Source organism: Geotrypetes seraphini, chromosome 6, assembly GCF_902459505.1.
Source record: "Geotrypetes seraphini chromosome 6, aGeoSer1.1, whole genome shotgun sequence".
NCBI lineage: Eukaryota > Metazoa > Chordata > Amphibia > Gymnophiona > Dermophiidae > Geotrypetes > Geotrypetes seraphini.
In genome coordinates, this window is record NC_047089.1 from 164716458 (window position 1) to 164737316 (window position 20859).

Below are 20859 nucleotides of genomic sequence, written 5' to 3' on the forward strand. Positions count from 1 at the left end.
CCTTCTGTATACTGATGACATCATCAGTACACAGACGGCCCCAGCGAGAAAGCCACAAAGCATCCTCTGAGTGCTGCTAGCCCAACGCTTCTCTGCAGCATGGTATTTATGGTCACGGTCGGTGGGGATCGATTGGGAGGGAAGGATGGAGGGTCATTGGTGGTTCAGCTGCGCGGCGGGGGGCAGTGGTGGGTGCTCAATGGTTCTGCACGAAGGATGGGAGGGAGGGAAGGATGGAAGCTGGGCAAAGGGTTCTGCTGCACAGGGGGATGGGAGGGATGGAGGGATAGAAAGATGCTGCTGAGGGAAGACACAAAGGGATGGGTGAGAGGGGAGGAAAGATGTTGCACATATGGGGGAAAGCAAAGAGGAAGTATTGAGGTGAAGGAGAGGAAGGGAAAGATGATCATGTACATGAAAAAAATAAGCACTACTAAAAATAAGACCTAGTGCCTTTTTTGGGCCTCAAATGAATATAAGACACTGTCTTATTTTCGGGGAAACACGGTAATTTGCATTTCTATGCAAATCATAAGGTTACATTTTATATTTTATATGCCCTCATCAGTGACCTCTGGTCCACTTGTATGCGTTCTGCACCACTCAGGATTTTGTAGACTTCAATCATATCGCTCCTCAGACGTCTCTTTTTCAAGCTGAAGAGCCCTAACCGCTTTAGTCTTTCCTCATATGAGAGGAGTTCCAACCCCTTTAACATCTTGGTCGCTCTTCTTTGAACTTTTTCTAGTGCACTATATCTTTTTTTGAGATAAGGAGACCAGTACTAAATGCAATAGTCAAGGTGAGGTCTCACCATTGAGCGATGCATTTCTATGCAAATCATAAGGTTACATTTTATATTTTATATGCCCTCATCAGTGCATGTGGCAGGAGTTGACATTGTTCAGGGTGACTTCCTCAGCAGACAGCCCTTGGATCAGGGCGAGTGGGAGCTGGCCCCGGCGGTGTTCCGAGCCATTCTGCAGCACTGGGAGTCGGTCCCGCTTCAACCTAGAAACATAGTAACATGGTAGATAAAGACCTGAATGGTCCATCCAGTCTGCCCAACCTGATTCAATTTAATTTTTTTTTTTTTTTTTTCTTCTTAGTTATTTCTAGGCAAGAATTCAAAGCTGTGCCCGGTACTGTGCTTAGGTTTCAACTACTGAAGTCTCTGTCAAAGTTCACTCCAGCCTATCTACACCATCCCAGCCATTGAAGTCCTCCCCAACCCATCCTCAACCAAACGGCCATAAACAGACACAGACCGTGCAAGTTTGCCCAGTACTAGCCTTAGTTTTTCAATATTTACTATTATTTTCTGATTCTAGGTCCTCTGTGTTCATCCTACGCTTTTTTGAACTCTGTCACTGTTTTCCTCCACCACTTCTCTCGGGAGCGCATTCCAGGCATCAGTCACCCTCTTTGTAAAGGAGAATTTCCTTACATTGCTCTTGAGTTTACCACCCCTCAACCTCAAATTATGCCCTCTGGTTATACCATTTTCCTTTCACTGGAAAAGATTTTGTTCTACGTTAATATCTTTCAAGTACTTGATCGTCTGAATCATATCTCCCCTGTCCGTCCTTTCCTTTAAGTTATACATATTCAGGGCTTCCACTCTCTCCTCATATGTCTTTTGGTGCAAACCTCTTATCATTTTCGTCGCCCTCCTCTGGACCACTTCGAGTCTTCTTATATCCTTCGCCAGATACGGTCTCCAAAACTGAACACAATATTCCAAGTGGGGACTCACCAATGACCTGTACAGGGGCATCAACACCTTCTTTCTTCTACTGCTTGCGCTTCCCTTTGTATAGCCCAGCATCCTTCTGGCAGCAGCCACCGCCTTGTCATACTGTTTTTTTGCCTTTAGATCTTCAGACACTATCACCCCAAGGTCCCTCTCCCCATCCTTGCATATCAGCCTCTCACCTCCCAGCACATATGGTTCCTTCCGATTATTAATCCCCAAATGCATTATTCTGCATTTCTTTGCATTGAATATTAGTTGCTAGGCCATTCCTCTAACTTTTGCAGATCATTTTTCATGTTTTCTACTCCCTCCTCGGTGTCTACTCAGTTACAAATCTTGGTATCATCTGCAAAAAGGCAAACCTTTCCTTCTATCCCTTCAGCAATGTCACTCACAAACATCATAGAAACATGACGGCAGATAAAGGCCAAATGGCCCATCTAGTCTGCCCATCCACAGTAAACAGGATCGGCCCCAGCACCGAACCCTGAGGGACTCCACTATTCACCTTTCCTTCCTCCGAGCGACTTCCATTAACCACCAACCTCTGGCATCTCTCCGACAACCAGTTTCTAATCCAGTTCACCACTTTGGGTACTAACTTCAGCCCTTCATGGTTCAAGGCAAAGCACACGAGAGCAGATTGATTCTTCAGTCAAAGGTCTGAGCTCGGAAGTGAGGATTTTGATGCTTTGGTGCAGCCGTGGCCTCAGGGAATCCTCCTGTGTGTCTTTCCTCCCTGGTCCATGATAGGCCAAGTCATTTGGCAGATCGCAGACCATCCAGGCTTACTTATGCAGGGTCCGTTCTGCGTGGATGATCTGGGCCACTTTGCTCTTACGGCATGGCTCTTAAGAATGCAACTTCTGATGTGATCCTTGGCACTCTTCTCATGCCTAAAAAGTTAACTGCTGTATTTGCTTATGCTACGGCATGGAAGACTTTACAGCATTGGTACGCTCAGAGCCAAGCAGAGCTGTATTCCACTCCACATTTGGTGGTACACTTCTCCCTCTGTATTCATGGTTTCAGCATTCGCAGTTTCAATTATTCACGGTTTTTAGATTGCTGGCTCCTCCCCCCAAATTACATCAGCTTGCATAGAGAAATCACTGATTCCATGCATTTACAGAGAAAATCACTTATTCCCAGCACTTTCTTCACCATGTTTTGCCACTCCTTCAGGAACAGGCCAGGTCTCTCATCATGTTATTCGCGGTTTCACCATATTCACAATGGTTTTTAATAGAAAACAGCAAATAACAAATTAAAGTTATTTGCAGTTTTTCTGTATTTGCAGTTCTGTTAATCCCCTATCACAGCGAATAAGGAGAGAGAAGTGTACTGGCTTTCCTTAAGGCTGGTCTTGATCAAGGCCTCACTGCAGCATCCCTTCAGGTCCATGTGGCTGGCCTTTATTGTTTTCGATCCTGAGGTCATCCTTCATCTTTGGTGTCTCACCATAATGTTACCAGATTTCTGAAAGAGGCTCTTTGCATTCAAGCCCCCCATTAATCTGACATTCCCTTCGTGGGACCTCAACCTGGTTCTGTCCAGTTTGTGAAAAACGACAACATATGATAACCTACTACCATTGGACCAACTCCATCCTAGACTCCTTTTGAGCCTCTTCAGGATGCTTCTCTCTTGGACCTGCTACCCAAGATGGTCTTTCTGGTTGCTGTTCCATCTGCGAGGCGTATCTCTGGACTTTAGGCTCTTTCTTGCAATGAACCATTCCTCTGGATCTCAGAGATGGGGATTTCCTTGTGCACGGTTCCTTCCTGTCTACTGAAGATGGTTTCGGCTTGCCATGTTAATTAGGGAGTCCATTTCCCTGTTTTGCAGTCTACTGGTTCAAAGACACAGGATCGTGTTTTGAGGAACCTAGATATGCACAGAGGCTTCTTTGCTATCTGGAAGTCACAATTGAGTTTCATTTTTCTGCCCATTTGTTTGTTTTGACTCTTTCTGTCAAGTGGGGTGCTCCCTCTTCTAAGGCCATGATTTCCAGATGGATCTGTGAGGCTCTTTCGTCAGCGTACATTCTTTATGGGAAACAGTCTCCTGTTTCCATCAAGGTGCATTCTTTTAGATGTGTAGCTTCTTTATGGGCCAAAGCTAGAGGTGTCTCCCCTGAGGAGATTTGCACAGCTGCAACGTGGTCCTCTCTACACGTGTTTATCCAGTATTAGAGTAGATGTGGCAGTGAAACAGGATTCTGCCTTTGGGTCCTTAATTTTGAGGGCCAGCGTAGTAAGCCCACCCTAGCTTTTTGGGGACTGCTTTTGTACATCCGACTTGTCTAGAATGTCTCACCTATTGCACTGGAAAAAGAGATTATGTACTTACCCTGCTAAGCTCTTTTCCAGTAGATAGATGAAACATTCTAGACTCCTGCCCTGTCCTTCCTGTGCCTGACTACTGTCTCCAAGTTGTACCTTGGATGTCAGTCAGCCCTTGGGAGCTGGGGGGTATACTATATATATGTTCCTCTTTTCGGCAGTAGTTTCTGAGCTCCCTTGAGGTTTTTGCTGGATGTTTGCAGCTGATATTCTCATGTTATTCCTTTTGAACAGAACAGTTCAGTTATGACCTTGATTATTATGGGTGTCTCTACTTCATGTTGGTTTGGTGGCCCTTGGTGCTTGGGTACTAACTGTAGGTGTAGCTAAGGAGCTCAGTGAAGTACAGAAGAGGCACAGAAAAAAATCCGAACTGGATTCCTTCTGCAGATGGCACGCAGCCATGGGGACACTACTCACTTGTCTAGAATGTCTCACCTATCTACAGGAAAAGAGTTTCCAGGGTATGTACATAATGTTTTTTTAAATAACTCTTGTGCATGAATGCCCCCTTTAAAATAGAAAAATTTGGAAAATATAATTTGAGTTCAGCAGGTTGTTTTTTTTTCGTTTGCCACTAGATGGTGCTATGATTTTATATATAGAAATAGGCCTCACTTTCCATACACACCTGATAATGAGATGCTAAAATGCACATAGAGTAATGAATGAGACATCTCATTATATGGGCAGTTTTATAAACTAAGGGCTAACATTTATGTGAGCTTATACAGTGGAACCTTGGTTTACGAGCATAATTCGTTCCAGAAGCATGCTCGTAAACCAAATTTCTCGTATATCAAAGCGAGTTTCCCCATAGGAAGTAAAGGAAACTCGCTTGATACGTTCCACCTTCTCCTCCCCCCCTCCCCCGAGGCTACCGGCGCTGCTCAATCACCCCCCCCCCCCTCCCGCTCATCGCACCCCCTTGCTGGAAGCGGCATCCGCCCGCCTGCCCTCCCAAACAAGCTCCTTACACCATCTATTGCTTGCCGGTGTGAGTAAAAGAAAGATCCACCTCTTGCCTGGGCTGGGCCTTGAGCATCTGCGCATGCTCAAGGCCTTCTGGCTCTCATTCTCTCCGAGATCTCGGAGAGAACGAGAGCCAGAAGGCCTTGAGCATGCGGGCTTCATGACGTCATCCTCTTTAGACATAAACCAAAAAGGAAGAAACAGTAAATACCATCAAAAACTTTGCCGGTCTTATGTTTTCAGGTGGACTTCCTGGGACACCAGGCTGCTCAGTGGTATAAATTAATATTTGGATTTTTGAATAAGAAACCAAAGACTGGTCTGCGTGACATTTAAAGCATTGAGATAAAGCATCAAATTACTGCATCTCAATGGCCACGAATTTGGGCTTGGAGGATGAGATGTACGGCATTTGCATCTATGAGACAAACTTGGGTTTTTTGTTACATAGAGCAGTTCGGACCCCAGTCTAATGAAGCTCTAAGTCTAATAGATGCTGGGACTGTCATCTCGAAGCTGGGACATTAGATCATTTACTATTCTATTGTACTTAGTTTTTGGAAATCCATTTGGGGCCAAGTGAATAATTTACTGGAAAATCCGGTGGCATTATCATATGACACTGTGTTATTTGGTACTTTCATGAGAGCCAAGAGTAAAATCTCCAAACTTTTGTTCATCATGACAGGGGTTGCCATAGAGCAAATTATGAAAAATTGGGATCGGTTGAATTATAATTTTGGGTGGAATGCGTTATGCCAAATCTTTAAAATGGAGCGGGCAATAGCCATACAGCAGGGACATTTTAAGAAATTTAGGGATGTTTGGGAGCCATTAACAAAATACTGTAAAGAATGAATATTATTTTTTTTCCCCCTTTTGTTCATACATGTCCAGGATGGGGGGGGGGGAATACTTTAGGATTTCTTATGCTTAAGAACAATTTTTGGGTATAAGGGAGGGGGATATTTGATATGAGTTAGAATTTGATGGTATATTAAGTGATGTTAAAGTATAAAATGATTGTATCTTATGTTACTCATATTGAAAGTTTTAAAAATGAATAAAGATTTATTAAAAAAAAACCAACCAACCAAAAACTTCCAAAAACAAAAAAGATAGATATATATTTTATTTTAAAAAAAACCCATTCCCTAAAAAGAGAGAATTCAAAAAAACATCATTAAAAAGTTAAATACATAACAGGGTATAAGAGCTATAAACAACTTGACTTCAGGATAAAAGATTCATAGAAGGGTGCTGTCATTTCAATAAAACGGTTGCCCTTCAAAAGTAGTATTCAAGTTTAAAGGATCCAAAGTTTGTAGGTGACTGATCCACTGTTATTTTCGCCATAGTAATCTTCTTTTTTTTTTTTTTTTTTTTACTTTATTTAGTTTTTAATGCCAACAAAAAGTGCAATACAATTTACATACAAATAATAATAATCAAATAAGCACTTATAAACAATCAGAATCTATACAAAAGATAAAACTTCCCTTCCCCATCCATCATTACCATCAGGAATAATACCAAAACAAAAGATATACCCCCCCCCCCCGAATGTGTGGGTGCAATACAATGGAAAATAAAGATAAAGGGCAACTATAACAAATCTACAAAAGACGTCAATGGACCCCCAAACCAATTTGAATATCTTATTATGCCCCGGCAAGTCAGCATTCATTTTCTCATACTTATAAGTTAAGCATAAGCTCTCCCACCAGAAAGGAAAACTAAGGCGATCCCAATTATTCCAATTGCGAGTAATCATTTGCATGGCTATCCCGGTCATAATTAGGAAAAGCCGGCATTTATAGCGGTCCATGTAGGGGCTTAATATGCAATAACGTTCCACATATAACTACCTCATTTGTCAATGGAATTGATGCCTCCAGTATGGTATTAAGCTGTCCCCATATTGACTTCCAAAAGTTAAGTATCAAAGGACAATAGAACAGCAGATGATCCAGTGTCTCTACATCAAGATGACAGTGCCAGCATCTATTAGATTTAGAACTAATAAATAATAAATAATAAAAAAAACAGGAGCGCGTGCGGCTAGCGGTTGGACCTTTAGGATATTTGGGAACTGAGCGGTGGCCCCTGGGAGAGGTGTTCACACTCTGAAACTAGGATCCTTGTCAGGACCATCTGATAACACAGGAGCCATTACTACCTACAAAATGGGCAGTGTGTGCTCACAATCTAAGTTTTTGTACCTGGGGCAATGGAGGTTTGAGTGACTTGCCCAGGGTCACAAGGAGCTTCGGTGGAACCTGAACCCAGTTCCCCAGAATCTTAGTCTGCTGCACTAACTGTTAGGCTACTCCATGTCCCATTCACACCCCTTCCAGAAATTTCCATTCACTTTTGGGTAACGTTGCTTCAGTCTTCAAAAGGCAATTTACCCTTATACTGATTGAAGAATGTCTTGGAACCTGCTACAGGAGCTCAGTTTCTAGTTTCTAGGTGATACGACTACTTCATAAAGCCGGACAAGATCTAAAAATGGCAGATGAAGTTTGTGGACAAGCATAGAACAATAAATATAAGGAAAAAAAAAAAAAAAGGACTGTCTAATTTTTGTAAACGAACAGGGGTCCAGAAACTTCTGGGTAACAAAAAAAACCATGTTTGTCTCATAGATGCTGATGCTGTCCATAGTAATCTTCTAATGTCTCTTCGTCTCAAGGAAGGAGAAAGTTTTTCAATCACTCAACAGCTCAAATTATAAAAGTTTTGTTTTTTGATATTGGTTTTGTATGAATATGGTTTTTCTGCTAAACAAATTTACAGTACGTTTCTTTTTTGAAGTTTTTGCCCAGTTTCTGACATGACATACATTTGCTAAAGAGTTCAGGGAGACCTGAGCATTCACTTCATGAGCATATATATTTTACACACTAGAGTTCCCTAGTGGGAAGAAATTCCACAAATAATATAAATCAAACACTTCCCACTTTTATGAAAAAGTGCATAATATATTCACTTCAAACTACTATTCATATAGTGGAGCCTACGCGTAGTCGTATTCACTGACTAAGGTTACCAGCGTAGTTGCTCAGCTCCTTTGCTCCAATCGTCGGCCATACTCCAGTATCCCCTTATTCTAAACAACTTATTTCAGCCCATTTTATTTACTGAAGAGTCTAAAAAGTTCTACCATACTTTTTTTCTAGTTTTCTAAAAATTCTATAATAATACTATCTCAACTTATTTTCAAATGTCAGTTTCTAATAGATTTTCATCTTTTATATATAACTATTCATTCATTTGCACTGATTCATCCTCATGAGACTTTACTGAAACGCTCTTTTCATTTATCATAATTTCATTTCTATTCAACGGATTGCACTAATGTGTTAATCAAAGGTTACTTAGCTTCAGTCAGCGCTTGTGTTTCCAAAAAATACCAACGTGGTCAGCGTTTCATGGAATTTAGTTTATAACCACTGCATCAGGGCCAAATTGTAAATGAACCAAGCCATGTTCTGTGCAAATGGATGGAGACTGCCTCCACAGCACGTACCCTCTGCTGCGGTCCCACACCTCCTGTGACGTCAGTGGCAGAAGGAATGTGCAGCTGAGGACAACGGCAGCCTGCAAAGATTGCTACAGTACCGGCAATCCTTTCTGCAGACTGCAGTAATTATCTGAAGGTAAGAGCAAGAGGCCAGGGGGGAAGCCGGAGGACGCTACAAAGAGCGAGTAGCACTAGTACAGATTGTGGGCCACAAATAGAACCTGGCAGGCCACATGTGGCCCCTGGACTGCGAGTTTGAGACCACTGATTTAAACTAAATTAATTTATGGAGCTTTTATGGTTGGACAAACTGGATGGCCCACTTGGGTCTTTATCTGCCGTCATTTACTATGTTACTGCTTTTTTTGCAATCAAACAGATTGCCATTTCATCTTAGATATAGGAGGAAAGAAGGAAGGAAATTATTATCATCTAGTCTAGGTTGAAGTTATGTCTTTGATAGTCAGGTCTCTTTTTCTATGATGATTATAGTATTATTTTTTTGCTTGGTGCTAAAGTCTTCCAACTGGCAATAAAGCAGGGAAGTATCTCCCACTGACTTGGTAGATCCCACCCGATTCCCATTCATGGTGCTGTCTGCCTCCCTGCTACTCTTGAAATAGTAACTCAGGAAGCAGGCAGAAGACCTTTCTCTTTTTGACTCTACTCTATAGAAGTCTTGACCTGACTCACCTGAAAGCTTGAGACTGCCCTGCTTATCCCTAACTAGCCTGAATGCCTACTGTCTCCCTCCCATCTGATTCAACCTGGTGGAAGACCTCCTATCTTTCTCCTTCCCAAACCATCATAAGGCATGTCTGCTTTGGTCCTTCATGACCTAACTTGTCAGAAAACCTGCCTAATTTCCTTCCCTGGCAGTCTAACTCTTTAGAAAATCTCTCAGTATTTGCCTAACCATATCTACCGGAAGCTTCATCTACCAGGAGTTCTTCCTGCTTCTTCAGCCTTTCTCACTGCCTGCCAGACTAAACAGAAGGCTTCTGTGACTCTTCCTGACCAAACCCAGCTTAAGATGGGAAGGAGACAGGACTGGGAACAGAGGGGTTGAGGAAAGAGGGGAGTGAAACAAGAGAAGGGGAGAGAGAAAATACTGTATTAGGGATCAGAAGGGGAAGGGGATCAGCAGTTGTAAACTGACTGTAAAATATCTAACTGGTCTCCATATGTTTGTTCATTTCTTGAGTCCTGAATTGGTGTTAATATATGATATTCTTGTACAATAGGTGAGCAAGGTTTGCCTGGGTTCCCTGGTGGAAGTGGATCTTCTGGCTACAAAGGAGACAAAGGTGAAGCGGGTCTACCAGGTTCACCAGGATCAATGAAAGATGTAGACATGGAAAAAATGAAAGGTCAGAAGGGTGAAATAGGCGATAAAGGTAAGAGTACTTATCGTGCATAGCATTTAAGTACAAAACTGGACAAAGTCACTGTGTTCAATTTTAATCAAATTAGCTTTTATATTCTGCTTAGCCAGAATTCTGGCTCAAGGTAGACTACAAGGACGTACAGATTAAATAAATGCTTATGGATCGATATTTAAGTGCCAAGCTCAGTATTTTTTGTAAATGCCATCTATAGCACTTAAATATTTTATGTGTTATGTGCCGCTATGGGGGGAATTCGTGAAAGGGCGTTAAGCACGTTAGCATGCGCTAACCGCTAATGATGCCCATAGGAATGGGCATTCTTAGCAGTTAGCATGTACTAACGAGCTTAACACTCTTTCATCCCTATACACAGAAGTGGGAGCACTATGTAGAACAGTGTTTCTCAACTCGGACCTGGAGTACTCCCTTGCCAGTCAGGTTTTCAGGATATCCACATTGAATTTGCATAAACTTGATTTGCCTCCATTATATGCAAATGTCTTTCATGCATATTCATTGTGGATATCTTGAAAACCTGACTGGCAAGGGTGTACTCCAGGACCAAGTTGAGAAACATTGGTGTAGAACAGCAAGGAGAGCCACTGTTTTGAAAGCAGCGATGTTCAGTCCACTATCTGTATAGCTAAGTGGGTAAATTTAGGACAGTTTATTTAAAAAAAAAAATATTGCTGCTTTCAATATACTTAGATGGAACACCTGTGCTCTGCCCTGGCTTTTGAATATCTGTCCAATTATTTTTATTTAATCTTACATTGCCTTTATATCAAAGGATAAATATGATCTGTAATTTTCATTGAAGATTAGGTATTTTCCAGAGTTTCTGAATTACCTCTGTCTTGTGTAATCATTTGATCTGTGCTATTGTAAAACATCTTTTTAATATTTTTAAAGAGACCGAAAAGGTTTGCATTTTAGCTCCTAGGAGCAGAAGAAGGTTGAATAGTTTGAAAATTAGAAAATGAGAGATCTTACAACTCTCTTTTTCCAGATAATGTTTGAAAGATAAAATGGATTTTGCTCTGGAAAGTCATAATAGATTTCATAATAATAACAATAATCTAAAATATATTTCATAATATACTTGTATTTCAGCAGCAGCCAGCAGTCTGGCTTCACATTTTTAAAGTATTGGTTCAGTAATCAGAGATCTAATTTCTGAAAACTCACTTTCTAAGGTGTCAGCTTATAGTATTTTTGTTAGTTTGAGGCTCCTCATTGCATATCTTAACATGGTTATGGTGAGAACACACCCAGGATATTGTTTTCAGTTCTGGAGGTATCTCTAGAAGGTTCTAGCAGGCAGGAGACAGTTCAGAGAAAGGCTGCTAAAATGGTGCAACGTCCACACCAAAAGTTATATAAGATAATGCTGAGAACCTCAATATGTATACTCAGCAGGAGGGGAGAGACAGGAGAATGCCAGAGAGACATTCAGATACCTCAAATACTGCACTCTTATGTGGGAGCTTGCTTGACCACCTAGTGGTAGTAATGCAAAGCTACCACTAGCTTTCAAACTACCGTATTTTCACGCATATAACGTGCGCGTTATACATGATTTTACAAACCGTGCATAACCTTGCGCGTTATACGCGTGAGCGCGTTGTATAAATTTTTTTTACATCATTCCCCCCCCCCCCCGACGTCCAATTCACCCCGCAGGACCGCTCGCACCTCCATCCCGAAGGACCGCTCGCACGCATTCGCATCCGCACCCGCACCCCCACCCCGAAGGACCGCTCGCACCCCCACAGCCTCCTGACCCCCCCCCCATCATGTAGAAGCTTCTACCGTTGTCCTGCTGCTTCTTCTTCCGGCGTTCCCGGCCCTTCTGTGAGCCCTGCGTCTGCGCTGCTTCCTCTTCCGGCGGGAAAGGGCGGGACCACCGGAAGAGGAAGCAGCGCAGACGCAGGGCTCACAGAAGGGTCGGGACCGCCGGAAGAGGAAGCAGCAGGACAACGGTAGGAGCTTCTACATGATGGGGGGGGGGGGTCGGGAGGCTGTGGGGTGCGAGCGGTCCTTCGGGGTGGGGGTGCGAGCAGTCCTGCGGGGGGGGGGGTGAATCGGACGTCGGGGGGGAGGGATCAGGCTTTCAGGGTGGGGACAGGAATTCAAGGGGGAGAGGAGAGTCGGGGCGGCTGAAAGGAGAGTCGGGGTGGCCAGAGGAGAGTCGGGGCGGGCGAAAGGAGAGTTGGGCAGCGACGGGAGAGTCGGGACGGCATGCGCGGTATACGGGTGTGCGCAGTATATAAAAATTTATTTACATAAATTACATTTTCCCGCGCGTTATACCCGTGTGCGCGTTTTACACGGGTGCGCAGTATATGAGTGAAAATACGGTACCATTTTCAACTCAGAGAGCCTGCTGGACAGGGCAGGAGTGAGAAGGGTTTGCTCCTGCCCACTTAAGGACTGGGAATGTGGGTCAGAGGGGATCTGAAATGTATAGATCAGATATCAGGAGGAGTTTTACTTTGGATTTTTTTTCATGGCCCCTAGGAGCTTTAGACTTTTTGTTTGCAGTCCAGTTCTCCCTTGCCGGAAAAATAACCCCAACACAGTAGTTTTGCCAGAACTCCATTTCTGGGTGGACCGCACAGTCCCCTTTTCCCCCTCCCCACCATGTTAAAATTAATACCTTGGCTTGTAGGAATGCTCCACAAGCTGAAGATGCCCTCTACTCAAGCTTCCTGTGCCATCTGAGCAGCAAGAAAGTCAACAGTACGCTTTCAGCTGCCGCCGGCACTCCCATGCATGTTCAGTTCTTAATTTATTTTATTAAGAATAGTTGATGAACAGCCCATACATGTTATTTTCTCCACTGCTTTACTTTTCGGACTGCCTGTAATGCATTTGCATCTTTTCTCCTTTGTATTGATTATAGCTTAAGAACCACACCTCGCCAATTAAATAGGCTTTATGCATGCGGTTGCATTTTGTAAGACAATACTTGATAACAAAAGCAAAATCATTTAAGTGCTGCTTTTCCATATAACCAGGTGACATCGGATTAATTGGTGGAAAAGGATTTCAAGGAGAAACTGGTATTCCTGGAATGCCAGGAAAGGATGGCGAAGAAGGATTGCCAGGCCGTGAAGGTATTAAAACATAAAATGACACAGCTTCTCTTTTAAGTGTTTTAGGTGGGAGTTTGAAATTCTTTTTATCATTTAGGAGTAAAGAGTTTTTATTGGTGAGTAATCAAATGCAGAGCATTAAACAATTACGCTTCAGAACAGAGCCAACACAAATCATATCTACGAGGGGCCACTGAAAAGTTCTCAGCCCAACCAAGAAGAAAATGATGTGGAGCCACAAAACATGCAAGTTATTCCACACTTTTCTTGACACTTCTTGTTTCATTTCATATCATTGAAAAGTGTCAAGAAAAGTGTGGAATAACTTGTAAGTTTCGTGGTTCCACATCATTCTCTTCTTAGTTGGGCTGAGAACTTTTCAACAGTCCCTCTTACAACACTGGATCATGATAATGCTCTCAGAGTAATTGAAAAACAATAAGCACCAATGTTTTCTTTTTCTTTATTATAGAAACTTGATAGAATAGAGGTTCTCAACCCAGTGCTCAGGACACATCTGTCCAATCAGGTTTTCAAGATACCCATAAGGCATATGCATGAGATAGATTTCCATAGAATGGAGGTAGTACATGCAAATTTAACTCATGCATACTCACTGTGGATATTCCAAAAACCTGACTGGCTAGTGTGTCCAGCGGTCTGGGTTGAGACCCCATAGAAACATGGTTCAAAGCGGTTTCCAATAAAACCATAACCCAAATAAAATATGACCCAGCTTCTCATTATCTTCTCTGGTCAGTGGTGGCAATCCGTGATGCATCCTGGGGAGCAGGAAGCTCTAGTCAGTCAACAATCTTTAACCAGACAGGTCTTTAAACAGCAAATGCCCTTGCAATTTTAAGATAAACATTTTTATTCTTCAGCACATTTCTATAGGTAAAGCAGTGCTTCATGCGCAGAAATAGACTTTAGTGACACTGCGCTCCCAATATATACATCAAGACAAATACATACAACCTGTACAGATGTAAGTATATACAGACAGAGGAGAGAAATTCATGGGGAGGCACTGGCCAAAGGTTTGAATTTTGCATATACCGAAGTAGCATTTTTTATAACAGGTCATCTAGGTGAGAGGACAAGAAGGTCAACTATTTGTAGCTTATTTTGTAAAGACACATAGGAGCCCTTTTTCAAATGTTCTTTAAGCAGCTAACTTAAGTTTGACCACGTGTTGAATGTTAGCATGGCCCTGTGCTAAACATCTTAACATGTTAAAAAACAGCCAGAGTGGTAAAATAACTTGCACTAGCTGCTTAATTTGGGCTGTGTATGAGCAGGACACTGCTAGAAGCAGCTAGCAGTGACAGTGCTCGGAACAGTACTGTGTAGTAAGGCCCTGATTCTATAAAGTCCACCTAAAGTTAGGTACCGATATGATCGCCTGATTTGAGCCTATATTGGCACTCAACACCTCACAATCAGCTTTAATTGGACTCATTTGAAAGTTAGGCGTCTAACTCAAAAAACTGAATTCTATAAAAAGTAGGCAACCAGCCCAAAATACCTACACTAAAAGTGGGCATGGTCAGGGGGTTGTTCATGGGCGTGTTTTCGAGTTAGGCCCCTCTTTGTGAATCAGTTACTGTTAGGCTCTAATAATGGTGCCTAACTTTAGGCATAGAAAACCCTGGCATAAATTGGGGACGCCTATGTGTTAGAACGCTGAGTGTCACCTAAGCATGCTTAGGCAACACTAAGTATGATTCTATAATGGGTGCCTAAGTTTTATAGAATCGGTGCTTATATTGGCACCTAACTTTAGACAGACTTTATAGAATCAGGGCCTAAGTGTCTGCCCTATACATTTACTACTCAAATTCTATTTATGGCGCCTAAAAAAAATCAGTAATGAAAAGGATGGTGCTTAGTGCAATTCTATAAAATTTCTGCGCAGTGTGCAGTATCGTGCTTAGCGGCCAGAGGCGTTACTAACATTTAGGCACACCTATTTAGGCCAATGAAAACCAGGCCTTAATATCTGTACCTAAGTTGTACACAGATCGGGTGTATTCTATTACAGTGCACCTAACCTTTAGGAATGCCCTCTGGCCACGCCCCCTTTTAATATTCTCACACTAGAAATGATGCACACCAATTTATAGAATGTGCTTAGAAAGCCATGTGTGTAACTTCTAATTAGTGCCAATTAGTGTGGATTATTAGACACTAATTGCCAATTAGCTGCACCAATTGACTTGTTAAATAATTAAGTTGCTCGCACAAATTGACTATGCGTACCGATTTGCATGCGCAACTTAAGACTTCAGATACAAAATTTGGGCCACATTGGTCTCGTTTATGCCCCTAATGGACGTTAAGTGTAAAACCTTACCATGCTTTAGTATAAGGCTAAATTGGCAGAAATCATGGCTAGACTGAAGCCCCAGGAACAGACATAAATGTTAGTCTTGTAAAGCTGTGGTAAAAAGTGTCTTTCCTGAGCGCTGTAAAAGTGCTTTTTTTTCCTCTATTAATGGCTATATGCTAATTGGGGCAAGCAAACCGAAGAGCACCTTGCCTTGGACTATGAACAAATAACAGAAAAGCAAGGGAGAAGTCATTTCAACCAAATGATCGAGTCTTTATTAAAGTTAAGGTGGTCCCAACAAAGATCCTAGTTTCGGCTTATGGTGGACTCCTTCCTCAGGGGACAGAGTGCTGCAGATTGTATCCACAAGTATGTTTTGTACTCAGCATCCACTAGCCAAGTGTCCCCTGAGGAAGGATCCACCATACGCCGAAACTGGGATCTTTGTTGGGACCGCCTTAACTTTAATAAAGACCCGATCATTTGGTTGAAAAGATGTCTCCCTCGCCTTTCTGCTGTTTGTTCATATGCTAATGCAACCATTAATGCACAGCCATTTCTTAAAATTACCACATGACCACTTACTGCCACCTACTGTTCTTTCTAGGTGGTAAAGGCTCGTGTGGTATTGTAGATTAGCACAGGAATACCCACTTTCTGCTCCTGACATGCCCCCTCAAAAAACAACAACAACAAAAAAGCCCATTTATTTTAAAGTGTGGCTAGCATATTCAAATTTCAAAGTTACCACAGGACGTCTGAGGGCATCCTGCAGTACTTCATTCTTTTGCTTCATTAGTCACATGTTAGTGTCTAATGCTAGAAAGGGCTAGATTCACTAAAGCCCCCTTACCTGTCCGATCTATGGCCGAGGGCTGGGATTTCAGAGCAGCAGAGAGCAGGAAAGGACGTGAGCAACTGGTCCCCAGCAGTCACTTCCTTTTTGATCGGCCAGCCCAGTCGGTGTTCCTGAACACGTTTGGTGAATTGAGGCTCTTCCTACTTTGCATGCTGTTTCCCCTCATTTGCATGCATGGATCAGATCGGGTGCGGGAAGACGGTTAATGAATCGGGTTGGGGTCGCAACTGGGGTCACAACTGGGCTTAGTGAATCTAGCCCTTAGTAAAAAGATATGTGTAAATCATGATTCTGCCCATGTTCCGGTGAAACTCTGCCCTGGAACACACCTACTGCTCGTACTTTTCTGTACATGGCTGGTGGAGTAATTTATAAAAGCCCTTTGCTCCAAAATTCTATAAAAAGCGCTAAAAATTGCATGCACAGTTTTGGTTGGCTACCCAAATTGCCCATGCGATGTAGTTGAAGAATAAGCTAATTAGCACCAATAATTGGCTTTTTAAAAAGCAATTATTGGTGTTAATTAAAATCCATTACAAGCTGTGCATGTAAATTTAGGTGTGAGTCACGAAAGGGGGGGGTGCAAAAAGGGGCGGATCATGTGTGAATTGGGAGCGTTACTTAAGTTACATGCATAATTACAGAATAAGGGCATCCATGCCTAAATTTAGTTGCACTACATTTTCCTTGGTGCAAATGGCCATGTCTAAATTTAGTCGCGGTTCTGAGGCGCAAACGCTATTCTGTTAACTGCATCTAACTTTAAGCATGGCTAATAGAATAGTGCTTTTTTCGACACTGATTTTTGGAACGCCATATAAAAAATTGAGCCCTTTATGTGCTTAGAAAGGTTTTACATGTGATAAAAGTTTATGCATTCGGTCATATGCACACAAACACCCAGATTATTTGTGTACATTAAAGAATTGGTATAATTGGTATAGACTGAAGCCCCAGGAACAGACATAAATGTTATTGTTGTAAAGCTGTGGTAAAAAGTGTCTTTCCTGAGCGCTGTAAAAATGCTTTTTTTTATACCAAATATAAATGCATAAATTCCAGGGGATAATATTCAAAGCAGTAGTACCTTTAGTTTGAAATTTGCCAAAGCCTACACGGGGGCATATGAGTTCTCAGCCCAACCAACAAAGTTGGAGCAGTCTCTTTCACTTAGTCCAATGATTTTCTACTTTTTCCATTCTGACTTTCTGATGGAATGAAAAAAGTGAAAAATTGCCCCAACTTTGTTGGTTAGGCTGAGAACTTTTCAGCTGCCCCTTGAATAGTTTTAAAAATCCCCCCCTTAATATTTGTTTTTTTGTTTGGTACAAAAGAAGCAGCCAGCTTGAATTAAGTCAGTGAGACAGTGCATTTTAGAGGGTTAATGCCTCGAATTCTGATATTCAGATTGTTTCAGATTTAACTGATCAGAGCGTTTAGCAAGTTGATGTAATGCAAATGTCAGGTTTTGTCCTAACCTGATTATTTATAATATCATTTGATATTTTTAGGACCTAAAGGTGACACGGGTTCTACAGGAGTTCCAGGACTGCCAGGCTTTCCAGGTCAAAAAGGATCAATGGGTGAAATGGGTTTGCCAGGTAATACAATACAAATAACTTGTATACCACAAATTCCAGACAAGTAGCTCGATAAAGTTTACAATAAGAAGGAACCAGGCAATTCTTGGGTAATAATACACTTGTTAACCAAAGATAAAACCATGAGAATAATTAAAAACAAAGACTAATCATCCAAAAATCTTTTGAACAATTATGTTTTTAGCTGTTTTCTATCTAAAAATCAAGTTGTCTGAATTCAGTTAGAGATTTAGAGGCAGAGAATTCTAAATCTTTGCTATTTGGTATGAAAACAAGAAGGAATAAAATTACTTATATTTTCATTGTGGATGGAAAATGGATGCTCAGAATATATTACATTGTATTCTTTTAGAAGGAAAGGAATATGCTACTAGGGGCCACAGAAAAGTTCTCAGCCCAACCAACAAAGTTGGTCTCCAACGAGGGTTAAACACTTAAAGGATCATAATAACTCCCCCCCCCCCATCTAAGTCAGTTTTGGGCCCAAGGCGCTAGTCACCCAAAGTTGGCAGCAGGAAAATGTCCATTCTTGAAAAGTACATCCAAAATGGGTTTCTTTTTGAGAATGGCCTACCTATACATCCAGGCGTTTAATCATCATCCCCCTGCCGCCGCCCCAAGACATCACCCTGGCATATAAGTCTTGCACGCTATTGTCTAAGGGCTATAGCCCTGCGTGCAAGTGTCCGCGTGCATTTCTCTTGCACGCTATTGTCTTGCACAATATAGACCTGCGCGCATGTATCCTGCGCTTCATTGTCTTGCGCTCAAATGTCTGTGTGTATGCGCATTTGACTATGAACCCAATAATCATGCCATCCCTAATCACCCTGGTTAAGGGTGGGCTGGGGGTAGAGTTAGAGCCGAGCAACAACTTAGCTTGTTAGTAGTGATATTCAGTCTGGATAAGTAACACATAAAGTTAGGACAGCAAAACAATGCTGGGAGCCACACATGCCTCGGCATTGAACATCCAGGGTTAGCTCAGCCATGACTTGCAAGCTGTTTACTACTGCAGGCTGAATATTGATCCCTTCATGTTCAGTCTTAAGCAGAACCTATTTCTTCAATGGTATTTGAAAATATATGAAGCTGTCTAGCCTAGGTTCTCATTCCAGTGAAATTATAATGTTGTGGAACTCATTGGATATAATTTGGTCTGACCCATTTTGTGAAATTATAGTTGATGTTGCATTTGTACTCCTCTAGTAAATCATTTAAAAATGCTTTCCTAGTTTTTGAATATTGAAATAGCTTTGTATTCTGCTTTTAGGTACCTCCGGAGAGAAAGGTGTACAAGGTTTGCCAGGCTCTCCAGGCATTTCAGGCCATCCAGGAGGAAAAGGCGAAAAGGGGCTAAAGGGAGATCAAGGTCAACCCGGCATTGGCATTCCAGGGCTTACTGGTGAAAAGGTACTTCTGAATGGGCTAAAGTTCCATTGTATCTATGCCAACTGGCACCATAAGCATTCTCAAACCACATGGATAAGCTCTTATTGGCAGTGCTGATGTTCATTCTGAGACTGGCAGAGAGAGAGATGGTCTGTGCATTCTATAAATGTTCATGGTGTTAGCAAGCAGACACACTTCAGTTCCAGTCAGAAGGGAAGAAGCAGGGATGGGATTGGAAATAGGCTGGAGGAGAGCGAAGAAGATGTAAGAAACTGAAAGAGGAAAATGTGGAGAAAGAAAGCAGCAGAATAGCTGGTGAAGCCCATCCTGCCATCTAATGAAGACTGGAGGGGAATAAATATTGAGAAAAGAAGAAGGAAATAGATTTTAGAAGGGGAAAGGGAGATGTTTATAGAATTTCCCCCCTAAAGTTATACCTGCCTTGGAGGAGGTGTTTAGGTGTTTGTGAATACACCTACTTTCTGTGAGGCAATTTTATGAAGGAGCCTATGGTGTATTTATGAAGTACCGTAAGCCCAATATATGAGGGATCGGCGATTTCATTTGTAAGAACACTTAAAACTTTAGGAGTATATTTGGATGCTTCTTTGAAGATGAAAGAGCATGTTTTTTATATTGTTAAAAAAATCTTTTTTATTTTTATTTTTTTTTACATTGCAATTACTATTTTATTTATTTAATTCATTTTCTGTTTGTTTGTTTTTTAGTTCAAAATTTTTTTTGTTGGTTTTAACGTAAGCAGAGGCTTTTGCACCATTGAAGTCAGTGTTAGCCAGTTCTCATTTTCGTTTGGTTATTCATTTGGTCTGATTTTTCCACATTGTGACTATTATAATTCCTTGTTAATGGGTGTTCCTAGGAAATATTTGAGATCTTTATAGGCCGCTCGGAATTTTATGGCAAGGTTAATTACTGGAACTTCTAGATTTGAACATATCACTCCTGTTGTTAAAGAATTGCACTGGCTTCCAATTGAGTATCATATTCGTTATAAAGTGTTGCTACTTGTTTTTATGTTGAAATCTGTTTTTATTAAGTCATCACAGGCAAAATGAAAGCAAACAAAGACAGCATCATATGAATGCCAATCTCACTAATTCAACAGCAAATCAACACTAAACAGGGATCCCCACTATCCCCTACTCTCTTCAACCTATACACTGCCTCTCTCGGGGCATACCTGGATAACCTAGGCATTACCACCTATAGTTATGCGGATGACATCACCATCCTCATACCATATGATCAGCCAAAGACCACCATGACAAACATAATACACCAAACAATAGAAACAGTTACAACCTGGATGAAAGAACACAAACTAAAACTCAATCCAGATAAAACTAAATTCATCCTCCTCGAAAATGACAAAGTCCCAACCATAACCAATTTAGAACTTAACTCAATCAATTATCCAATCCAAACCACCATAAAACTACTAGGAGTGACAATAGACAGATGCTGCACTATGCAACTGCAAATAAATAAAACCATACAGAAATCCTTTGCAATAATGAGAAACCTGAGACAAGTCCGGAAATTCTTTGAAAGATCACAATTCCAGCTCAT

At 41.7% G+C, this 20859-nt stretch overlaps 1 protein-coding gene across 1 annotated transcript in view; it reads left to right on the top strand.

Moving 5' to 3' along the window:
- Window positions 1–20859, top strand: part of COL4A1 (collagen type IV alpha 1 chain) — a 347504-nt gene that overhangs the window by 257352 nt on the left and 69293 nt on the right. The window contains exons 34-37 of the mRNA XM_033949647.1: window positions 9844–9996; window positions 13008–13106; window positions 17788–17877; window positions 19151–19290. Of these exons, the coding sequence (XP_033805538.1) occupies window positions 9844–9996; window positions 13008–13106; window positions 17788–17877; window positions 19151–19290 (482 nt within the window). The remainder of the gene's footprint in view (window positions 1–9843; window positions 9997–13007; window positions 13107–17787; window positions 17878–19150; window positions 19291–20859) is intronic.